General features: G+C 55.2%; 7 protein-coding genes across 7 annotated transcripts; 3 read left to right on the top strand and 4 right to left on the bottom strand.

The window, feature by feature from the left end:
- Window positions 1–167: 167 nt before the first annotated feature.
- B0H64DRAFT_412753 (uncharacterized protein) lies at window positions 168–1,555 on the top strand. The gene is made up of 2 exons (XM_062804945.1): window positions 168–768; window positions 855–1,555. The coding sequence occupies exons 1-2, from the start codon at window positions 237–239 to the stop codon at window positions 1,436–1,438; spliced, it is 1,116 nt and encodes a 371-aa protein (XP_062654055.1). The 5' UTR covers window positions 168–236; the 3' UTR covers window positions 1,439–1,555.
- A 2,272-nt stretch (window positions 1,556–3,827) lies between these two features.
- On the bottom strand, window positions 3,828–4,860 carry B0H64DRAFT_60453 (uncharacterized protein). The gene is made up of 3 exons (XM_062808495.1): window positions 4,214–4,860; window positions 3,929–4,081; window positions 3,828–3,881 (listed from the first exon to the last, which is right to left on the bottom strand). Exons 1-2 carry the CDS (start codon window positions 4,703–4,705, stop codon window positions 4,010–4,012), a joined length of 564 nt encoding a protein of 187 aa, XP_062654054.1. The 5' UTR covers window positions 4,706–4,860; the 3' UTR covers window positions 3,828–3,881; window positions 3,929–4,009.
- A 1,084-nt stretch (window positions 4,861–5,944) lies between these two features.
- Window positions 5,945–6,649, top strand: B0H64DRAFT_378738 (uncharacterized protein; the record flags this gene model as incomplete). Its single annotated transcript, XM_062802603.1, has 3 exons — window positions 5,945–6,192; window positions 6,353–6,477; window positions 6,537–6,649. 3 exons carry the CDS (start codon window positions 5,945–5,947, stop codon window positions 6,647–6,649), a joined length of 486 nt encoding a protein of 161 aa, XP_062654053.1.
- A 1,220-nt stretch (window positions 6,650–7,869) lies between these two features.
- On the top strand, window positions 7,870–8,732 carry B0H64DRAFT_452691 (uncharacterized protein; the record flags this gene model as incomplete). Its single annotated transcript, XM_062807211.1, has 2 exons — window positions 7,870–8,516; window positions 8,690–8,732. Exons 1-2 carry the CDS (start codon window positions 7,909–7,911, stop codon window positions 8,730–8,732), a joined length of 651 nt encoding a protein of 216 aa, XP_062654052.1. The 5' UTR covers window positions 7,870–7,908.
- On the bottom strand, window positions 8,669–9,946 carry B0H64DRAFT_350553 (Alpha/Beta hydrolase protein). The gene is made up of 3 exons (XM_062801440.1): window positions 9,373–9,946; window positions 9,157–9,315; window positions 8,669–9,096 (listed from the first exon to the last, which is right to left on the bottom strand). The coding sequence occupies exons 1-3, from the start codon at window positions 9,853–9,855 to the stop codon at window positions 8,803–8,805; spliced, it is 936 nt and encodes a 311-aa protein (XP_062654051.1). The 5' UTR covers window positions 9,856–9,946; the 3' UTR covers window positions 8,669–8,802.
- An 878-nt stretch (window positions 9,947–10,824) lies between these two features.
- Window positions 10,825–15,343, bottom strand: B0H64DRAFT_452680 (uncharacterized protein; the record flags this gene model as incomplete). Its single annotated transcript, XM_062807210.1, has 6 exons — window positions 10,825–11,407; window positions 11,476–11,658; window positions 11,704–11,929; window positions 12,219–14,220; window positions 14,392–14,847; window positions 14,903–15,343. 6 exons carry the CDS (start codon window positions 15,341–15,343, stop codon window positions 10,825–10,827), a joined length of 3,891 nt encoding a protein of 1,296 aa, XP_062654050.1.
- Window positions 15,344–16,298: 955 nt separating this feature from the next.
- B0H64DRAFT_332012 (uncharacterized protein) lies at window positions 16,299–17,354 on the bottom strand (the record flags this gene model as incomplete). Its single annotated transcript, XM_062801031.1, has 2 exons — window positions 16,299–16,680; window positions 16,738–17,354. The coding sequence occupies 2 exons, from the start codon at window positions 17,352–17,354 to the stop codon at window positions 16,299–16,301; spliced, it is 999 nt and encodes a 332-aa protein (XP_062654049.1).
- Window positions 17,355–18,405: the final 1,051 nt, after the last annotated feature.

Genomic DNA, 18,405 nt, shown 5'->3' with positions numbered 1-18,405 from the left:
AGGGCTTGAAGTCTGGGGAACCGGGAACTTGAATCAAGACACAAATGCCCGAATCTGCTTGCAGCGGAAATCAATGTGCAGCTGTGCAGCTGCTGGTCTGGCCCGAGTCTGGGACCGTCATGTGTTTGGGGTCTTGGCACAATGTGCTTGGCATTTGAGCATACCAAAGAATGCCTACCCTAACCCTGAACATGGTGCCATCATGATATGATGATGAAACCGCGCGATTGTGTTACATGATGTGTCGCATCATCGGTCCAAGCTTCCTTCACTCAACACCTGAGCATCTCCGATCTCAAGCAACGAATATCGCAGACAATATGGCATCCAAAGATGCCCCCAAAACGATGAAAGCATGGCAGTACTCGAGCACCACGGGCGGCATCGAAAAGAATCTCGTCCTCAACGACTCGGTCCCGATCCCGACCGTATCCTCGCGTCGTGGGGATGCCGAGTTGCTCATCCAAGTTGTGTCGGCCAGCATCAATCCGGCTGACTACAAGGCGCCAGAACTGGGCTTGGTCGCTCGCGCTGTCATCCGTACCCCAGCAACCCCGGGAATGGACTTTTGCGGTCGTGTGGTACAGACTACTGAAACCGTTGACGACTTTGCCGTTGGAGACCTGGTGTTTGGACGTATCGACGTGCAGCAGTATGGCACCACGGCTGAATACGTCGTGGCACCTACCAAGACGTGCACTCCCGTGCCGGAGGGCGTGAGTCCAGACGACGCCGCCGCGGTGGGAGTTGCAGGCATTACCGCATACCGTATGTTTTCCACCTGGATACTTATGATACCTATGCTATTATGACACGGAGAAGCGGACGAGTACCATGCACTGACGCCAAAGCAGAGACCATTGCACCCAATGTCAAGTCTGGCGACAAGGTCCTCATCAATGGCGGCTCAGGCGGCACCGGCACGTTCGGCATCCAGGTCGCGAAAGCTCTCGGTTGCCATGTCACCGCAACCTGCTCCCCCGCCAAAGCTGACCTCTGTCGCTCGCTCGGAGCCGACGAGATCATCGACTACACCTCTACCGACGTCTCACAGGTTCTCAAGGCCAAGGGCCAGGTATTTTCCCTGGTTGTCGACAATGCTGGACTGCCCGCGAATCTCTACAAAGCCGCCGACGACTTCCTCTTGCCAACCGGCAAGTTTGTCCAAGTCGGCGGGCCACTTAACTTTAATGCCATCAAAACGGTTGCCACGAGGCTCCTTGTGCCATCGTTCTTGGGCGGAGGGAAGCGCAAGTACGTGATGTACAACATCGGCCATAGTCGGGACGATCTGAAGCAGCTGGGGCAGTGGATAGCGGAGAAGAAGATCAAGGTCGTTGTTGAGGAGACATATGAGTTGGGTGATCTGCCCAAAGCGTTTGAGAAACTGAAGACGGGCAGGAACGCAGGGAAGCTGGTGATTCATGTGGGGAAGTGAGGGATTTGAAACTCAACCAGGCGTAGAATTGAGGAGCAATGTGTCTTTTAGTAGTCTGTCAACAGTGTAACCAAGACGTCGAGAGTTGATAGTTAATAGAGCAAAGCGTTATTACAGTCACGCTAACCGAGATGTTGGTATGCCGTCCTTCCCACCCATCTACGCCTAGATTGGCTGCCCAGTGCCGCTCCACAACCCGGATGACTCTATGGACTATTTCCAGATCCTCGTCGACTTGTCGGGATATCCATCACGTGGGAGACGATGATTGATGTCCCCCTAAGCCTTCCAGATGTCAGGATCGCAGTCGGGGACGTACTCGGCCTCTGGCAGCGGAACCCACATGATTAGCGGCCGCTAGTATGCTTTTAGCGGGGGCGGTGACTTACTGCAGTTGGCTTCGCAAGCTTTATAGCAGACGTCATCGCGCGGGCAAACCTTGTACAGGCAGTCCGAGTCGCAAACCTAGTAAGAGTTGGGAACCGCTGCGCACGGCGGCTGGGCTTGGCCGAGGACCGGAACAGCGGCACTGGCTGCCAGGAAGAGAACGAGTAGATGCGATTGGAACTGCATTTTCGGTATAGATGGTGCGGCGAGTGCAAGCGACGGCAAGTGAAGGCAAGGGTGAGAGGTGTGGTTGGTGGTCGATCGGGCACTGAACAGGGAAACAGAAGCTTGATTTGGCCTTGAGCCTTGCAAGACGGTTGTAGCATGCTAGGCAAAGAGAGGATTCGCCCTGTCCTTTGAATGCCTGATTCGTCAAATCCGCGGGGTTTGTGGCACCGCACATAAGGACCACCAGCAACACAGGCAAAAAAGGGGTTGTCATGAGTTTCTCTTATCGTTCAGACAAAACAAACGCGCTCCTTACACCGCAAGAGACCTAGATTTTAAGGCAACTCAAGAGATCATATTACTCTGATTCTATTCTTCCTCCGCCGATTTGCTGGAAGACTCGACGTCGAAACAACCTTCTTTATCTTACTTCGATGGATCCGGCGAAGGAAGCGACAAACCCCGGGTCTCTCTTGTTGGAGGGTATCTTTCAGGCGTACCTACAACTTATCCAGGACACGTTCATAAACTCTCTATAGCACAATCCCACCGTAGTGCCCTTCATTGACACCATACGCGCGAACGTATCTAGGAAATAAACATTTATATGGTGAAGCATTTGCTACTCACTAGCATCCAAATTATCTATACATACGAGAAACGCTGGCTTCCTTCCATGACCTCTTCATCCTCCATTCTTTCTCCTCCACTTCCTGTCCTCTACCTTTTCCACGCCTTCTCGCAAAATTAGCTAAAACTTTGGGAAACTCAATTTCTTTTAGATTAAACACCAACGTCGCAAAGTATTTGCTACCCATTAGTATCCGAACTATCTATACGCACGAGAAACGCTAGCTCCCTTCTGTGGCCTCTCTCTTCCTCCTCTTTCTCCTCCTCCTCCTCTTCCTCTTTTCGCAAGGTCGCCTCAAACTTCGCAACCGACCTGCAAAACCACACACTATCGACAAAACCACCAACCCACGGCGCATGAAACCGCTCATATTAGAATTGCAACCAACCATCAATTACCCCAAATGGACCAACGGCTCGCGGCTCTGACCGCTTTAAAGCGGGAAGAATGTGAGGATGGCGTCGCTCACCACCTTACGGAGCGGGCCGTTGGTTCAATACCAGAAACCTTCTCGCCGTGGGCACGGCAACAGGTTGAAGCGTGCATCCGACAGCACGACATCAGAGTATGTGTGCGATCTATTCTTTGCTCTACCGGGTACTAACCGTTAAGAACAATTGCGCCAGTCAGAGAACCTACCGCCTTGGGTTCGACAGACGGATCAATCAGGGGCTGCGCCCCAATTATTTATCCATACACACGCTTCGATGCATTTATTTTAAGCACCAGCCTGTGATTGTTCGCCGCCTAAGTACGGCAGGGCTGGAGTGGATGCTGAGGACGGATGTTCTCTGGGACGGTATGAATTAACACATTCCGTATACAACGTTGTAGGGGATAAAACATCTAACTTTATACTGAGAAACCGGCAGCCGAAGCCCAACACTGCTGAGCAGGTGATCTGCGACCATGCATGGTCCACGATCGTGTCGATACCCGATAATGTTAAAAACGTTATGTTCGACCTTCTCTTACCTACTAAAGACGATTTCGATGCCGTCTTTTCAAGCACTTTACCGACCATCGGACCGGGATTCCTCGCTATTTTCGAGTCAGAACCCCCCCCCCCCCCCAACTATCGAGCATCTCAAAGCCTCACAACATTCGAGGCGATAAAGGATACCTAGGGTGTATATCTTATTGTCCTTGAGGAAGAAGGCTTCCAGCCCCAGCCTTATTTTGGCTCCGGGGCTAATACAGCGTAAGTGCTTAATGTACGAATAAACGAACACTATAAGGACCACTCCAGGATACTCCCTTTATACGTTAAGAAGTCGCTCGCAGAGGGGTTTGAGGTTACTTACACAGGGGCTATACTTGTAATCCCACTCCTATCTACTAGTGACGCACCTTAGTTTCGTACCGTTGTCCGTCCCGTCGAAGCATCATTCACGTATATGTTTTAGGCAGTATAGTCCGTTGAGGAGGTTGCGGAGCCGGAATACGAAAAGGGTATCCTCCACCCAGTTAGAATCCCAGTTCGGGAAAAGCCAGTATACCAGCGCAATGCAAAAGAAAATGGCCAGGACTATCCAGGCCATCCTCTATAATCTCGACCGAACGGGTGGGAGAAGGGGGGGCTGACGAACTTGTAAAGCATCGCGCTGGCTCGTGCCTTGGATGATGATTTGGCCCCCCGTAGCGTTATTGATGGTAATAGCAGGCTGCGCTGTACCCTCTAAGGGTTGCTTCTCCTGGGGGTGCCGAGCCTGCTGCTCCTGGGGAGGGGGCGGCTGCTGTTCCTGAGGGTGGCAAACCTGCTGCTCCTGGGGGGCGCGCGGCTGCTGTTCCTGAGGGTGGCAAGCCTGCTGCCCCTGCCCAACTCCAACCTCTGCTTCGCCGGCCTGGGCTTGTCTTTGGGCCCGTTGAGGAGGCCGCAACGGGCCGGTGTACCGAATGGTACCGTCTGCGAGCTTCTCAATGCGGTCATCGCAGGCCTGCATTTCCTGCCATGTTGTAGTGTATTGGCCGATAACAATCGACGGCTGCGACACCGTGATTGTATAGTCCTCGTGGACCGTATATATCGGACGCTCCCGTCGAAACTTGTCGGCATTGTGCCGACGGAAACGCTCCGGCATGTCCGGTGCCGTGAGTGCAAGCCAGGGGCCATCGGGATCGGTGGGGTTTTTGATGCGGACGGACCCTGAGCTGGCACCTCAGAGACAAAAAAGCCGAACTCCAAGCGCAGATGTCGAGAATGGAAATTTCTAGTCCTCGACTGTCAGAACAAAACGAAAGCCGCGCTAAATCCCAAAGAAACCAGAAATATTAACTCCATATGCTTTTCTTTTACTACTTTCTTGTTTTCCTTTTATGTTCGGCTTTCCTTTATTTAATTACTTTTCTCGATTACTTTTTATTTGTTCTTTTTGCTTGAATCCTTGTTTCCCTTTCGTGTTCGGCTTTCTTTGGCCAGAGGGTGGCTGTTACTTTTTTCTTGCAATTATCTAGCTCTTGGTTTAGAGACCGGGTCGACTTTGCAGGTATGGAAATATAGTGGAGAGGTAGAAGAGGAAGAGGACTAATCTAAAGTGGATAAGGTTGGAAGATTAGTTATAAAGTTGCATTCGAGGTTGTGAAAAGGTGTTGGAAAGGTTGAGGAGAGGAGGAGAGGAGGAGAGGAAACATTTCTCATTTATACAAATAGTTTAGATGGGCAGGAATCATGATATACAATGCCTACCCTACACAGTAGGTACCTAGGTAAAGGCGCCCCTCCGAGTCAGAGAAAAGCAGCGCAAGCGGTCGTCGAATTGAAGTACTCGTCATGTGTTTGAAACGACTGATCTCTCCCCAAATGGAGCCGTTGGATCCTTGAACTGCAAACGGAGTGGGTGACTTGGGGCTCAAATGGGACGAAACAGCCGACTGAGAGACTGACAGCCTTGGGCATTGATTGCGGCACGGTCCAGCTTCCAGTGAAGAGAACAGCGCCTGTGAAGGCAAACGGATTCGACACCGTCCGGCGTCGAGAGAAATACAAGTGCAATATCTCGGCCGAGTGAGGCTGAGACGTACTGCGTGCGGTACATGTACTGGCCAAGGAGAGGTAAGCACGTGAGACATTAAAATGTAGAGACATATCATAGTGTACCTATAGAACAACAAATTGCCCATGCCCCACACTATGAACATTATGAATGTGACGCTTGAGACAATATACCTCCTGAGTATGAAACAAACACACAGTTCTCGCAGGAATCAACAATGCTACGACCATATAACCGGGGGTAGTGGCTGTGGACGATATCGAGCACTCAATCTCAACTCCTCCCTACCAACACATCCTGACGATCAGAAATTACGAGGCTAATATAATGGACGCCATTCACAATACCCCCGAGACCACCCATACAAGTCTCTGGGCGGATGTCCGAAATTACATCGAGCGCAAAGGCCGCCTTGCATGGGACCGAGCTCCCCCGATTGCCATTTGCAGCATCTGCCAGGTCACCGAGCTGGATATCTTGGGCCTGCCGCCCTCTGAGGAAGCCGTGGCCAGCATCGAGCCCGCCATGATCACCATCTGCGGCCACATGGCCTGCTATATCTGTCTCGAGACTTGGTACCAAAGTTGCTACGATGAAGGACGACAGGTCACATGCCCAATTTGCCGACATGTGTTAGAATTCAATCCTATCAAGTGCGGACACACCATTCTCGGGTTTCTCATCCCGACAAATGAAGAAATTCTCAGCTATCCCAACTCTACTTCCTACCTTAAGGATGTTCCTCGTACGCTACCCGAAGGAGGGACCCAACCTGACGCGTGCCATGGCTGTCGGCGCCTACACATCGGAAGTCGGGCGCTGGTGTCAGCTCGCCGGTTCAGGAACCTGTTCGCTGAGAGGTTCGCTGAGGAGACCGCTAAGATAATGGGGGTGGACTTCACGATTGGGTTGCTCATAGCTGTAAACAAGAGTACCGTCGAGGACGCGCGGGTGAGAGAGAATTACGAGCATCCGAGCTGGGGAGCGCAGTGGGATAGCGAGGAGGCCGTTCTGCCCAGTGACGTGGAGTAACAGCATCATCATCCATCGAACACCCATTTATTTGGAGTCATTTCTTTCATTTTACCAATTGCGGCGATGAGTTGATTGTGCTTTGCGTTTGAGGCGCGCATTAGATATTATAATTACCGATATTACTAGTACAACGAGACGTGAAGCTGCTGTAAGCAAAGAGAAATGTAAGGTGATGGACATATCGTGACGTTGAATCCGCAATGCTGGGCCACCGTTGTAAACTCATTGGCAACGTATATGGGAAAATCGGACATTGGGGCGCGTTGACTGTAATTATATGCCGCCCAAGAGGAATAAGGGGTTTACTACCCACGGAGAGTCCAAGGGGCGCAGCCCAACGACGTGTGGGGTTGGCAGATCGAGGGGCTGACAGGGCGCCCGTCGGTCGAACATCATGGAGATTGACGAATATATGTACACAGTAGAGGAGTGCCAGCAAACAGTGAGCCTGCAAGGCAGATTGGCGGGACACTTGGCCGGGTTCATGGACTAGGAGATACCTGTTGGCCGTTATCGCCACTCCCGTGACCTCGAAGGTATGCACCAGCCCGGTTCCATGCACGCCCTGCGGCGAAGGACCCAAACTGTCGGGTCCACATCGTTCTAAAGTCGATCTCCTTTGGTCTCTTACTGTGTAGTTGTGGCGCTCACGATGCCTTATTTGTTGTCACTTGGAAAAATGCCTGCCCAGTTTAGGGTTGAGATACCTTAGTTGGGCCGGCTGGAATACAGGGGGCAACCATTGACCCAACTGACCAGTTATTGAACTTGAACAGCTGATAAACGGGACAAAGCTTCATTCTCGGTGATCCAGGGAATCCCGGCGTGCTTGCAGGCGCAGCGAGTGCCACTTGTCCCATAATATTAGCCTCTCTCATTGTCTCGATGCCTCCACAGCACCTCCACAGCTCCTTTCACCTCCCCTGACCCAGGCTAACCGACACGGTCCCATCTACAATAACTCGAAGACTAGGTCAAAGAAACCACTGGAATTTCCCTTTGTGAAGCTATTTTGATCCCGTCCGATATTATGGGCCACTAACACATTCCCATCCGATCTATCTTGTCAGTAAACGTCTCAAAGAGCAGGAACAATGAAACCTACTCGGAAAACCAGCACTCGGCCAGGAACCCGCCAACTCATCGATTTCATATACAACGAACAGAGCCAACGTTCAAAAGTTACTAGCCCAACTGCTTCACCAACCCAGTGCATTCATACCACCACCTGATCTCAACCGACATCTCAAACCAACATGTCATCCACCCCCCTCCCAGCGGTGCCACACCCGCCCGTCTTCCACACGGCATTCCTCGACGACCGCCGCCGGCCCGAACCGACCCTCTCCAAGGCGCAAACCGAAGACGCGCCCAAGAAGACCCGCCCCTTAGCCGCCTCCCCGATGCCGGCCGAGTTCTACTCGCAGTACCAGTGCCCCGTCTGCCACAAAGCCATCGCCGAGAAGCACGGCGCCGACTTCATCGGCCACACCCCCTGCCTTCACCGGGGGCCCTGCCCCCGATCTAGCTGCATCCGCGCCTACTACGGCACCGGCGGCAAGTGGGCTACGCCCTACGAGGGGACCAAACCGCTGTTTTGTCAGGCGGCTGGTTGTGGGCGGCGGATCGATGGCTGGTGCTTTGCGAAGGCTGTCATGACGCCGTCGGGGGGTGCCGTGCTGCCTATGTCGGTGGTGGATCCGGCGCTGCAGAAGGCGTTTGAGAAGGCCAAGGCGAAGAGGGATAAGGAGGAGAAGAGGGAGAAGAGGGAGAATGAGAAGACTGAGAAGAGGAAGAGGGCCGAGGGCGAGGGCTGTTGTGGATTGCCGGACGTGTCTCCGAGCAGGGTGCTGGATTGTTGCTTGTATGCGGTTATCGGTTGCGGCGCGCTCGTTTGTTCCCCGTTGCTCTGTTTTTGCGGGCTTCTTGATTATTAGGCGGTGGAGTTACGGGCATAAGCGTTGTGTTGGCGACAAGGATATATAATTAGGTGCTCAGTGTAGTTTTATAGTATTTGCGTTGGCTACGAAATGCTAGCTACGTCGGCACGAGGGGGTCTCAGGAAGACACCCTACGCTAACACTGGGTTGGTTTCCCAGCCCTCTACATTCTGGGACTTACAGACGCGTTTGAATCAACTTTCTGTATCCTCACAGTCCAAAGTACTTCATGTCGTCGCTGCCACGCATCGGTACCGAGTGTCCCACACCCTGCGCATAGACACCCACCAACTGCCCGTCGCCCCAGGTGTAAGTGGTGTACCGTGACTGGGGAGTGTTGGCCTGCGTGTTGTCGGGCTTGGTGTAGTCGTAGCCGAACACGCCGCACCACTGCTTGATGGTCTCGTTGTAGTTGTTGGCGTTGAGCGTGGTGTCGGCCGAGCCGTGGTAGATTTGCATTTTGGGACGCGCACCGTCATAACCGGGGTACATGTCGGTGACCATCTTCAAGATGCGTTAGTTTGATATCGGGTTAAGAGGAGCTGGGGATCTGGCGTCGCTCACCTTGGCCCACACCTCGGGGGTTCCACGGGCCTGACCGTTGGCGCACGAGCTGTTCCACGCGTTGGTGCCGCCAGCCTGGCTGTAGAAGCAGCCCGCCGCAACGCCAGAGTAGGCGATGCCCGCGGCAAACATCTCGGGGTAGGTCGCAGCCATGACGTTCTGGGTTCAAGGCCGTCAGTCAAGCGAATCACTCTGGGACTCAGAGCTAGTATTTACCGTCATCATGGCGCCTGACGAGGAGCCCGTGACGAACACCTTGCTGGCATCGCCACCGTACTTTTCGAGCGTGTAGCTGACCATGTTGGCGATCGAGTTGCTGTTACCGCCCCCGTCGTGGCTGAGCGACGCCCGGGATGACACATCCCAGCAGGTGCCACTGTATGGGGACTCGGGGTAGATGACGATAAAGCCCTTCTGGTCGGCAAGCTGGGCGTAAGGAGAGCCGCCATAATAAGCCTGGGCCGTGCCGGTGCAGTAGTGGATAGCCACAATGATAGGAGGGCTCTCCGCTAGCTGGCTGGGCACGTAGATGTACATCTTGGCACCCGATGGGTTGGAACCGAAGTCATTGACCCGGCTGAGGGCAGCCTGGGCGCGCTTCAATGGGGCATTCGGCTCCATTAGCTCGTCAAAGACCGGGTGGGCTATGACGCTGCCCATGAGGGCGAGCGCAGCCGAAAGCTGGCCGAGAAGCTTCATCGTGGAGTGTTTGTTGCGAGATAAATGCCTGTTAGTCCGCTTGGCCTTGGAAGGGTGATCGTCTCGAAGCTCTAATGGAGGCTTGAGGGTCGGGAATAACAATATATACGTCGCCAGGCGAGGTCGGGTGGGTCATATCAGGACCCCGGACTGACCCCGCGACGATCATATCGATATATACTTCCCTTCACCCGCTACCACGCTGTCGGTGGCGGCTATCTGACCTGCTGGGCGTCTTCATAGTCAAGGGAGGTTGCAGGAATCCAATCGGGAGAGCCAGGGATCTAACCAGGTTATTACCCGGACGGAGCCCCTGAGCCCTGTACCCCGGAAGTTGGCTCCAGCGAATGGGGACGGCAGAGGAGGAGGGACTCGGCACTCTGGTGTTCATTAACCTTCGTAGTTGGGGCGCTTCGTTGTCTCCCTGCTGCTTCTTCTTCCAGCTGGTGGGGTTTCGAGGTCGTCGGGTCTGTGTAGAAGGCCAACCGTTGCGCACAAGTAGCCTAATCCCGCCCGGTTTGAACGCCAACAACGGAGCCGCTTCCCGAGCGATCGGCCGGTGGGGATATGTGGACGGAGCTTGAACGCGGTATTGGCATTGGGGCGCATAGCCCTGCGGTAGGGGGGGCCGGGATCAAGGTAGCGTTTGTGAAGATCCCGCAACCAAGCATTCCCCGCTTAGATCCTAATATGGCTGAATCGACAAGGAGGTCCTCACTCCGCGGCTCGGAGATTTATTTGCATCTGCGTCATACCCGTTTGGATGTCGGGCATTGCGGATTGCACAAATCGCAAGCCTTGCTTGAGGTCGCCTTGAGCCAGTAGCGGATTCGAAAACCTCGTGTCTGCTCCTCCATTTCGTACAGTAGCTTCAATACAATGCCGGCGGCAATAGCCGAAGAAGAAGAGAGCGTAAATAATGCTACCCCTGCCAAGAGTGAAACACAAACACACCACCTCCCGCACCCCCTATCCCTGGTCACCACCGACGATTTCCGGCTCCCCAACCATAACAATAGGCACTGATTCTGACACCGACACCTCCTCAGGGGAGTCCAGTCGCCATTCCCACCTGGCCTTCTCAACCACGTCACCTCCCTTCCGCAACCTTGCCCGCCAGCCCTCGACCCACATCCACGCCAACCTCGCCTCGCCAACAGCCTCGGTATACCTCGGCCGTTGCCTCACACCCGTATCACTTCCCCTCCACCTCGAGCTAATGTCGGGTCCAGCTCTCAACCTCCTCGCGCCCTCCATCATATCACCCTTCCCCCTTTCTACCGCCTCCTCCTCCTCCTCCTCCAAACCAGTCTCATCCACAGAAACCTGGGCCGTGATCGAGTGAACACCGAGCCGATCAAAGTTATTCTCCAGCACCGTAACCCCGAGCCCGTAATTTCCACCGGTAACCCTAGCAGTAGTAGTAGCAGCAACACCGGTCGACACCAGCCCGGCTTGCCTCTCCTGGGTCGGGGTCGGCGTCAAGCCAAGAGCAATAACAACCTCCTCCCCCTCCTCCTCATCCCCTTCCTCCTCCTCTTCCTCTTCCTCACTATTCCCGATTTCACCCCCTTTCCCCATCCCACCCTCTTCCCCTCCCACATACCCCCGCGCCCTCACCCCTTCCACAAACCCGCCGCGCCGCACCCCTCCCCAACCGACCCCCGCCACGCCCGAGCGTGGTCAATTCCGCCCCGGGTCCGGCAGCCGAGCAGTAGGGCGCGTCGGGCTAGGGAGCGGCGAGAAGCGTGTACGTGTCGTTGAAAAGGGGGCGCCGGCGCCGGCGCCTTGGTGGTGCTGCTGCTGGTGGGCGAACCACGTCTCGCTGGCGGGGCGGCCGCGCGTTACGGGGGTGTAGGGGCTGGTGGTGGGGTTGGGGTTGGTGTTGGGGCCGGGGTAGGAGTCGTGCTGTTGGTGGTGGGGGCTGTGGTGGTGGCGGTGGGTTGGGCTGGTTGGGTTTGGGTTCGGGTTGTTGGGGTGGGTGCCGGAACGCCCTGGTTCGAAGATGCTGCGCATGCGTTTGAAGAGGCTGCCGCTGGTTGTGTTGGTGGTGGCGCCGCCTTCGCTGGTGGTGCTGTGGCGGTTGGTGGTGGGCGGGTATTGGTTGAAGCTGAGGTCGGGGGACTCGCGGCCTTGCCATGGGGTTGTGAGGCTCAGGGGGGTTTTGCTTTCTGTTTCGTCGTCGAAGGCGTCGTGGGTAGGGGGTCGCGGGTTGTCGCGAAGCTGGTTGTGCAAGTTAGGTGCCTCGGTTGCTGGATTGCTGCTCGTCACAGGTTCGTGCTTGTGAGTGGCAACCCTCTGGGGCGGCGACGCCGGCGGCGAAGAGAATGGGGTATGGGTACGGACAGACTGTGGAGTCCAACCATCATCCGCGCGCCATGGCGTATTTGTGACATTGAGAGCTGCTGATGGTTCGGGCGTCGCGTCCTCTGATGAAGGTAGGGACTCGTGCGTAGTAGGGGTGTGTGGCCGCTCGGTATTATGTAGACTGGCAGAGAGACCACTCCCGGTTGAGACGGGCAATTCATGTGGTAGATCGCCTTGGGCGGTGTTACTGGTGGCTTCGTCCTTGACCACACCACGGGCACTTGGTGGCGGTGTCTCCGGTGGTGATCCTGACTCCTCTTCCTCAAAGTAATCGTCGACCTCCTCCATCCAGCTTGTTCGGGCGGGATTCCTAGGGGAAGTTGGACTCTTGACAGTGACTTCGGGTATCCTTTGCGGCTCAATTTCGCGGTTGGTATCCGTCTCCTCGGCTTGCCCCGATTGTTCCAGTAACGCCGGAGACCCTGGTTGACTGGTGGCGACGCTCTCGACCTCGTCGTCCTCTGGCAGGCCATGATCTTCACTCTGGTCAGTGTCATCGAATAAGTGGTCCTCGCCGTGGACGGTGGTACTATGCTGATGCGCTGATTCGTACTGCCGAGGGTCTTCCTCGTAATACTGTCTCCCAATGTAATCGTCGGTATCAACATTATGCGGTGTGTTCTCTTCTTGGTAAAACGCTCTCAACGAGTTTTGGGACGGCAGTGGCGTAACGAATCGTTGGGATTCCGTGTCCGTATCGTCGTCTTCATGCCCACGATGACCGGGGGATTGGTGTGGCTCATCCTCTCCTGACTCGGCATCCCGTTCGCCGGGGTCTATTTGGGGCTTGATGTCGTGCAGTTCTGGTGAAGAGCGCCTGTACCCTCTGTACATATAGTCAACGGGTGACTCTCCTCCTGTGCCCGTGGTTTCTTCATGCATCTCGGCCTCCTCGTGGTCATGGTCATAATCGTGATCATCGGGCTCCGGTGAAGGCACGTGGTCGATAGGAGCTGATGTACCACCTCCGGAAGGATCGGGAATTTCAGGCCCGGTCTCAACGACGCCGGTTTGCTGAAGACCTAGAGCGTCATAGCCACCAATTTCGGGCTCTACCGCTTCGTAGTGCTCCCTGGCCGGTTCGCTCTCGGGGCTAGCGGTGTCTACCACCGTTTCTTGCTCAAAGACGACAGATTTCTCTGCTCCTGGCTCTGACGTATGGGCCTTCTCCTGCTCGCTGGTTCCTTCGTTCTCGTCCATATCCTGAATCATCATATTTAGAGGTTCTAGCGTCATTTCGGTCGTTGACAATGGGTGAAGACGAGGGAGACTTTCCTCAAAGTCTGCATCGGTTGCTGTATCCCCTTGCCCCTGGCCCTCGGCTGTGTGGACAAATGCCCCGGGCTCCGTCCGCACGTCTTGTGGTATGGTTGAGTGGACACGTTCCAAGTGGTGAACCTCGTCTTCTTCGATGTAGCTTTCTCCCCGATGGCCGAAGTTGGGGTTCGACGCGTCGGCATTCTCAGACAGGTACCCGCTTGTGTCGGCGTGGGCTGAGAAGGGTGGATTCCCTGATGCTTCCGAAACGTGCAGGTATGCATCCTCATCTGGCTCTTTCTCTCGCGGTGAAGATGCGGGGGACACTTCCTCGACATCGGAAAGATCATGGTAATAAAAATGGGCTAATTCAGCTTCAGTGGACAGCATGGAAAGCTCTGGATGGTGTCCTGGGAATTGATGCTTGGGTTCCGGCAGGACCTCAGCGGCAGCGAAACTGGTTTGGCTAGTGGCATCCGGTTCGCTGAGATGAGCTGCCGGGGGGTTATCGTGGTTGGCTTGGTACTCTTCTTCATTCAGTAGTGCGGTATCCTCGTCCAATGGTTCGGCGCTTTCTATCCCCGTTGAAGGTAGAGCCTCTGTGCTGCTCCGATTGCTGGAAACCTGCTCTTGTGGTGCTTCGTCCTCTTCCATACTAGAGATATCAACTCCATGGTTCATGGTGCTAGGAATGGCACCAACCTCGTGTGATTCTGCGGTAACGTCATTGCTTGGGCTATTCTGGCTCCTGGGGCATTCAGGGTGTTCGCCAGGGTCGTCCGCCAATCTCTCTTGGGTGGACTGACTTGGAGGACTGAACTTTGCCTCGGCCGCTACGGTAGTGGCCGTGACGAGGGGAGAGCTAGGGAGCGGTTCATGGGCCCCAGATGCTTCGTTATTCCCCGCACTGACAGTCTCGGACGCCGCCGTGGGCTCCTGGGACGCTTCTTGGTGATGATGGGCAGTATTTGTTGCCGCATCCTCTTGGGTAAGGGGCCAGTCGGCTGGTCCGGGAGGCTCAGTTTGACTCTTTGTTTCTTCTTGGAGTGGTGCGTAATTGACGTGTTCCGTTGAATCTTCATCGCCATTGTCCATGTTGCCTGGCAGCAATAGACTGGACTTACTCACGTTGTTTATCGATGAGTCTGCATTCGGTACCTCCTGCGGCACTTCATCCGCTTTGTATGTTTCTTGCTGATCCGGCCCAGGGTGGGCAGGGGCGCCCACAGTCCTTGAAGTTTCGGGCACTTTTCGGTCGGTCAGGGAAGAAGGGGAAGTGCTAGCCCTCGTGGGCCTCCTCCTGATTGGGACAACAGGGAGCGTGGGGAGAGTCATCTCGAGTTGATCCTCGATGAGACGGTTGAGTTCCTGTTGGGCTGCTGTTAGGATTAAGCTCGAAATTTGCTGATGAGAGAATGCCTACCCGTCGCCTCTCCTGTAATGCCTGTAGCTTTTCCCGTCCCTCTGTAGTGGCCATGTGAGCCTCTTCTTCCACCCGGCTCATCAGCTCGTCCGTCTCTTGCTCGACATCCTTGCTATCTTCCTTCAGCTTCCGGTCTCGGGCTTGGTCTTCCTCGCGGTCTTTCGCTGCAAGCTCGTTGTCCTCTTCACGGCGCCGCCGATCTCGCTCCTCATCCTCCTTTCTTCGTCGTTCCCCGATTTCTTCCCGTTCGGCTTTCCGCTTCTGGTCCAATGATTCCGCCTCGGCCGAGAATGCGGCGGTTAAGGCCCGGATAGCGTCATCGCGCCTTTTCTCAAGATCGTCTAGCTTCGCATCGTGAACTTTGGGGTCGAGAGATTGGAGGGTGCTGTGTATCGTCGCTAACGTGTCCTGCATCTGGGACACAAGCTCCGAGACGTCCATGATGGACTCCATATGGCAGGGCGGCCGCGCCGGACTTGTTCAGAGATGCCCAGCAAAGGTTAGTCGTAGAGGGTTGTGGGAGGAAGAAAGCAGGAAGCGAGGATGATTCTGGGTTCCGGCGGCACCTCGAACGAAACGGCCTTGAATGAGAGCCAACGGATGGAAGTCAACAAGAAAGCTTCTCCCGAGGCTGGGGGTCCGCGCTGACGCAACATACACAGTAAAACTGGGGATGACAGTTGCCTCTGAAGGCGACCTCGATGCTGGGAATGCCCTGCTGGAAGAGAAGCAGCTATTGTGGAGGGATGGGGGGTCAAGTTGCCACCACTAGTTCCAAGGTACCTGAACAGTCCGTGAAGCAGTTCGAGAAGCCGACTGGTATCCGTTCCAGAAGTCAGACGAGAGCCCAATAACTGATTAGTTTCAGCATTGAGTGCATGCTGGCCGCCGTGGTTCATGATATTTTCGAGGACGGATGCTCGGTCACGCAACAGTGCTACTGTTCAATCACCCTGTGGCAAAAACCTGACTCGGCCATTCAAGGTTCAATGGGCTTCGACGCGTTTCAGACGAAGGCAGTTAGTGGACTTTAAAAAGTACGCCCACGAAGAGTGAGGAGAAAACTGGGTTTGTTAGGAATTCGCAAGCAAGAAATGGAATGTGGTACCGGTGTAGCAGAACGGGACGAGGGTTCAATTGTAAAAGGTCCAATTCTTCTATATTAGCGGTGGGCCAAAGCCATTCCGCGCGTTTCTATATACGGTTGCCAGTACTATGTAAGGCGTAAAAGTGTTGCTGGCACGGACACCTTGCGTTGTGAAGTCGAGCCCCGTAAACGTTGCTCATGGAGAAAAGAGGATGCATAAGCCTCCGACGGAGCATCGCATCTGGTATAGCGGTGATAAACAAGAACAGAAAAAGATCCAAACCACGGACAACTAGCACATGGATACATTTAAATCCTCGACATCCCGCTCTTGTTGGCCACGGCCATCCTCCTCCTGTGCGCTTCCCTGAAGTTGTACCGAGCGTACGTCCCCATCCCGTAGGCAGCGAGCCCCAGAACCAGCCAAACACTAGTGATGACGAGACCGATGGGGAAGATCATGAGTTGAATGCCAGGGAGCACGAAGGCGACTGTGCCATTTTTGAGGGCGGCTAGTTCGGCCTCGACTGCGAGCTCGGCCATGCGGTAGTTGCTTATCATGTCGTCCTTGGAGAACTCTCCGGCTACGAACGCGGCTTCGTTGGACGACACGACGGTGGTGACGGACTGGCCGTTACCGTTGGTAGCTTTAAGCGTGACGATGGGCATGACGAGTGCTTGAACTTGTCCCCTGGAGTTAGATGTTAGCAGGAGGGCACTTTACGGGTGTAGAGAAGGGATGGCTTACATGTCTGACATGACTTCACCTGTCATCCGGTCCTTGTCGACTTGTCCGATGAACAAGTACGACTGCAGCAGCGGGGCTTCCTCGGTATTGTCTTCGGTATTTTCCTGCCTGACTTTGACACGCCTCACCGGCTGCTGGGTGACTTCCGAGACCGAGGCGCCATTGTAGCTGAGCTCGACCTCAATCTGGGCTTGCGGTATCCCTTCGAATTCGCCTCTCGGTTCGCTCAGCTGGAATAACCTCAGATCGGCTTCGAAGGCCCCCGTCGCGTTGTTGAGTAGCGGTAGGTTGTAGCAAACACAGGTGCCCGACGGATTGCTGGCTACCTCGACGCCCTTTAATGCGTCCCGGCATGCCGCGTTTGCCGCGGTGTTCCACGCGTCCAGGTCGAGGGACCCATCACCATTGAGTGGTACGAGTGGTTCGTCGCTGCCCAGTCCTTCGGATTGCCTCGTGTCCAAGTACCCCCTGGCCCTGAGGTTTGCCTTTGCCACCTCTTCCAACCTCCTCTCTACCCCCTCGCTGTTGCGTGAAAACCCTTCCGCGATGAGGCTCCCAATCCCCGCTTGCGCCCCTGTCGCCAGGAAAGAGGCGGCAAGCGTCCTTTGCCAAAGCATTTTGACGGTTGTGTGTGCGTGTATGTGTGTGGTTCCCCCTCTTGCTCCTCGATTAACTGCGCCGGTCTTGTCGCCTCGCACTGTTGTCCTCCGAATTAACTGTTATCCGGCGGCCCCTTCGGTCGAACTCGAGTCGAGGACGGTATTAAGATGGATAACGGCTTGCTGTCACCCGGTCCTGCCGCCGATACACGCACCCGACAAGTAGGTGGGCAGTGAGAGGGTTGAAGAGAGCGTGGCTGAAGAGAAGGTGGTTGAAGAGAAGCGGGGCCCGCCCGAAGAAGGGAAGGTGGTCGTCGTCTTGTTTCCTCCGGCCGACGGCAAGGCAAGAAAGCAGAAAAGAAAGGCCGTGAGGGCGGTCGAGGGGCGAAACCCGGGGATTAAACTGGTGGTGGAAAGCGAAACGGGAGGTCAGTGTGTAAGAGAACAGAATACGCAAGGGCGATCAGGGCGATCAAGACATGGAAAAATGGGCTGACTCGAGAGATGTGAGGCCAGGGATTAGAGAGGGAAAACGAAAAGAGAGCATGACGTTGTCTCAGGCGGGAGGGAGTGGAGGTGTCTTAGATGGACAGGCAAAGACTTGGCCGCGACCTCGAAAAGATGCACGCCATGTATCCTTGGCGGAGGACAGGGGATGGGAGCTTCCCGGATGGGTTCTTGGCCAATGAAATTAGGGAACGGGGCCAAGAATGGTCGCTTGGGATCGGAGTGACGGGCAGCGACTGGCTGGTACTGGCCCGCACAAGGAGGCCACTCTCCGGGGAGAAACGTTCTTGAGAAAGGGTCGCGACACGAGGAACACAAGAAGCACGTTGGGATTTTGATGCGTTTGGGAGCCAAAACCCCCGTGTTTGTGTGCGTGTCTCGTACGAGGTCCCCCTTGTTTTCGCCAGGGTTTGAGGTGGTCTTTGTGTGATCGCCTCTTCAAGGATGAACTTGCAGTGTCGGATCGCCATGATGGAACAGCCCGAGCCCGATTGGCCGGGGTCTGTGGCAGAAGCGGTCGGGCCTCGTCCCCGCGATTGGCTGAGAGCGGCCAGGGGAGGTC

The sequence above is a fragment of the Chaetomium fimeti genome (genome assembly GCF_033439085.1).
Source record: "Chaetomium fimeti strain CBS 168.71 chromosome Unknown B0H64scaffold_13, whole genome shotgun sequence".
Classification (NCBI taxonomy): Eukaryota; Fungi; Ascomycota; class Sordariomycetes; order Sordariales; family Chaetomiaceae; genus Chaetomium; species Chaetomium fimeti.
Note: the sequence above shows the minus strand (reverse complement) of the source record. Positions and strands in the feature narration are given on the sequence as shown.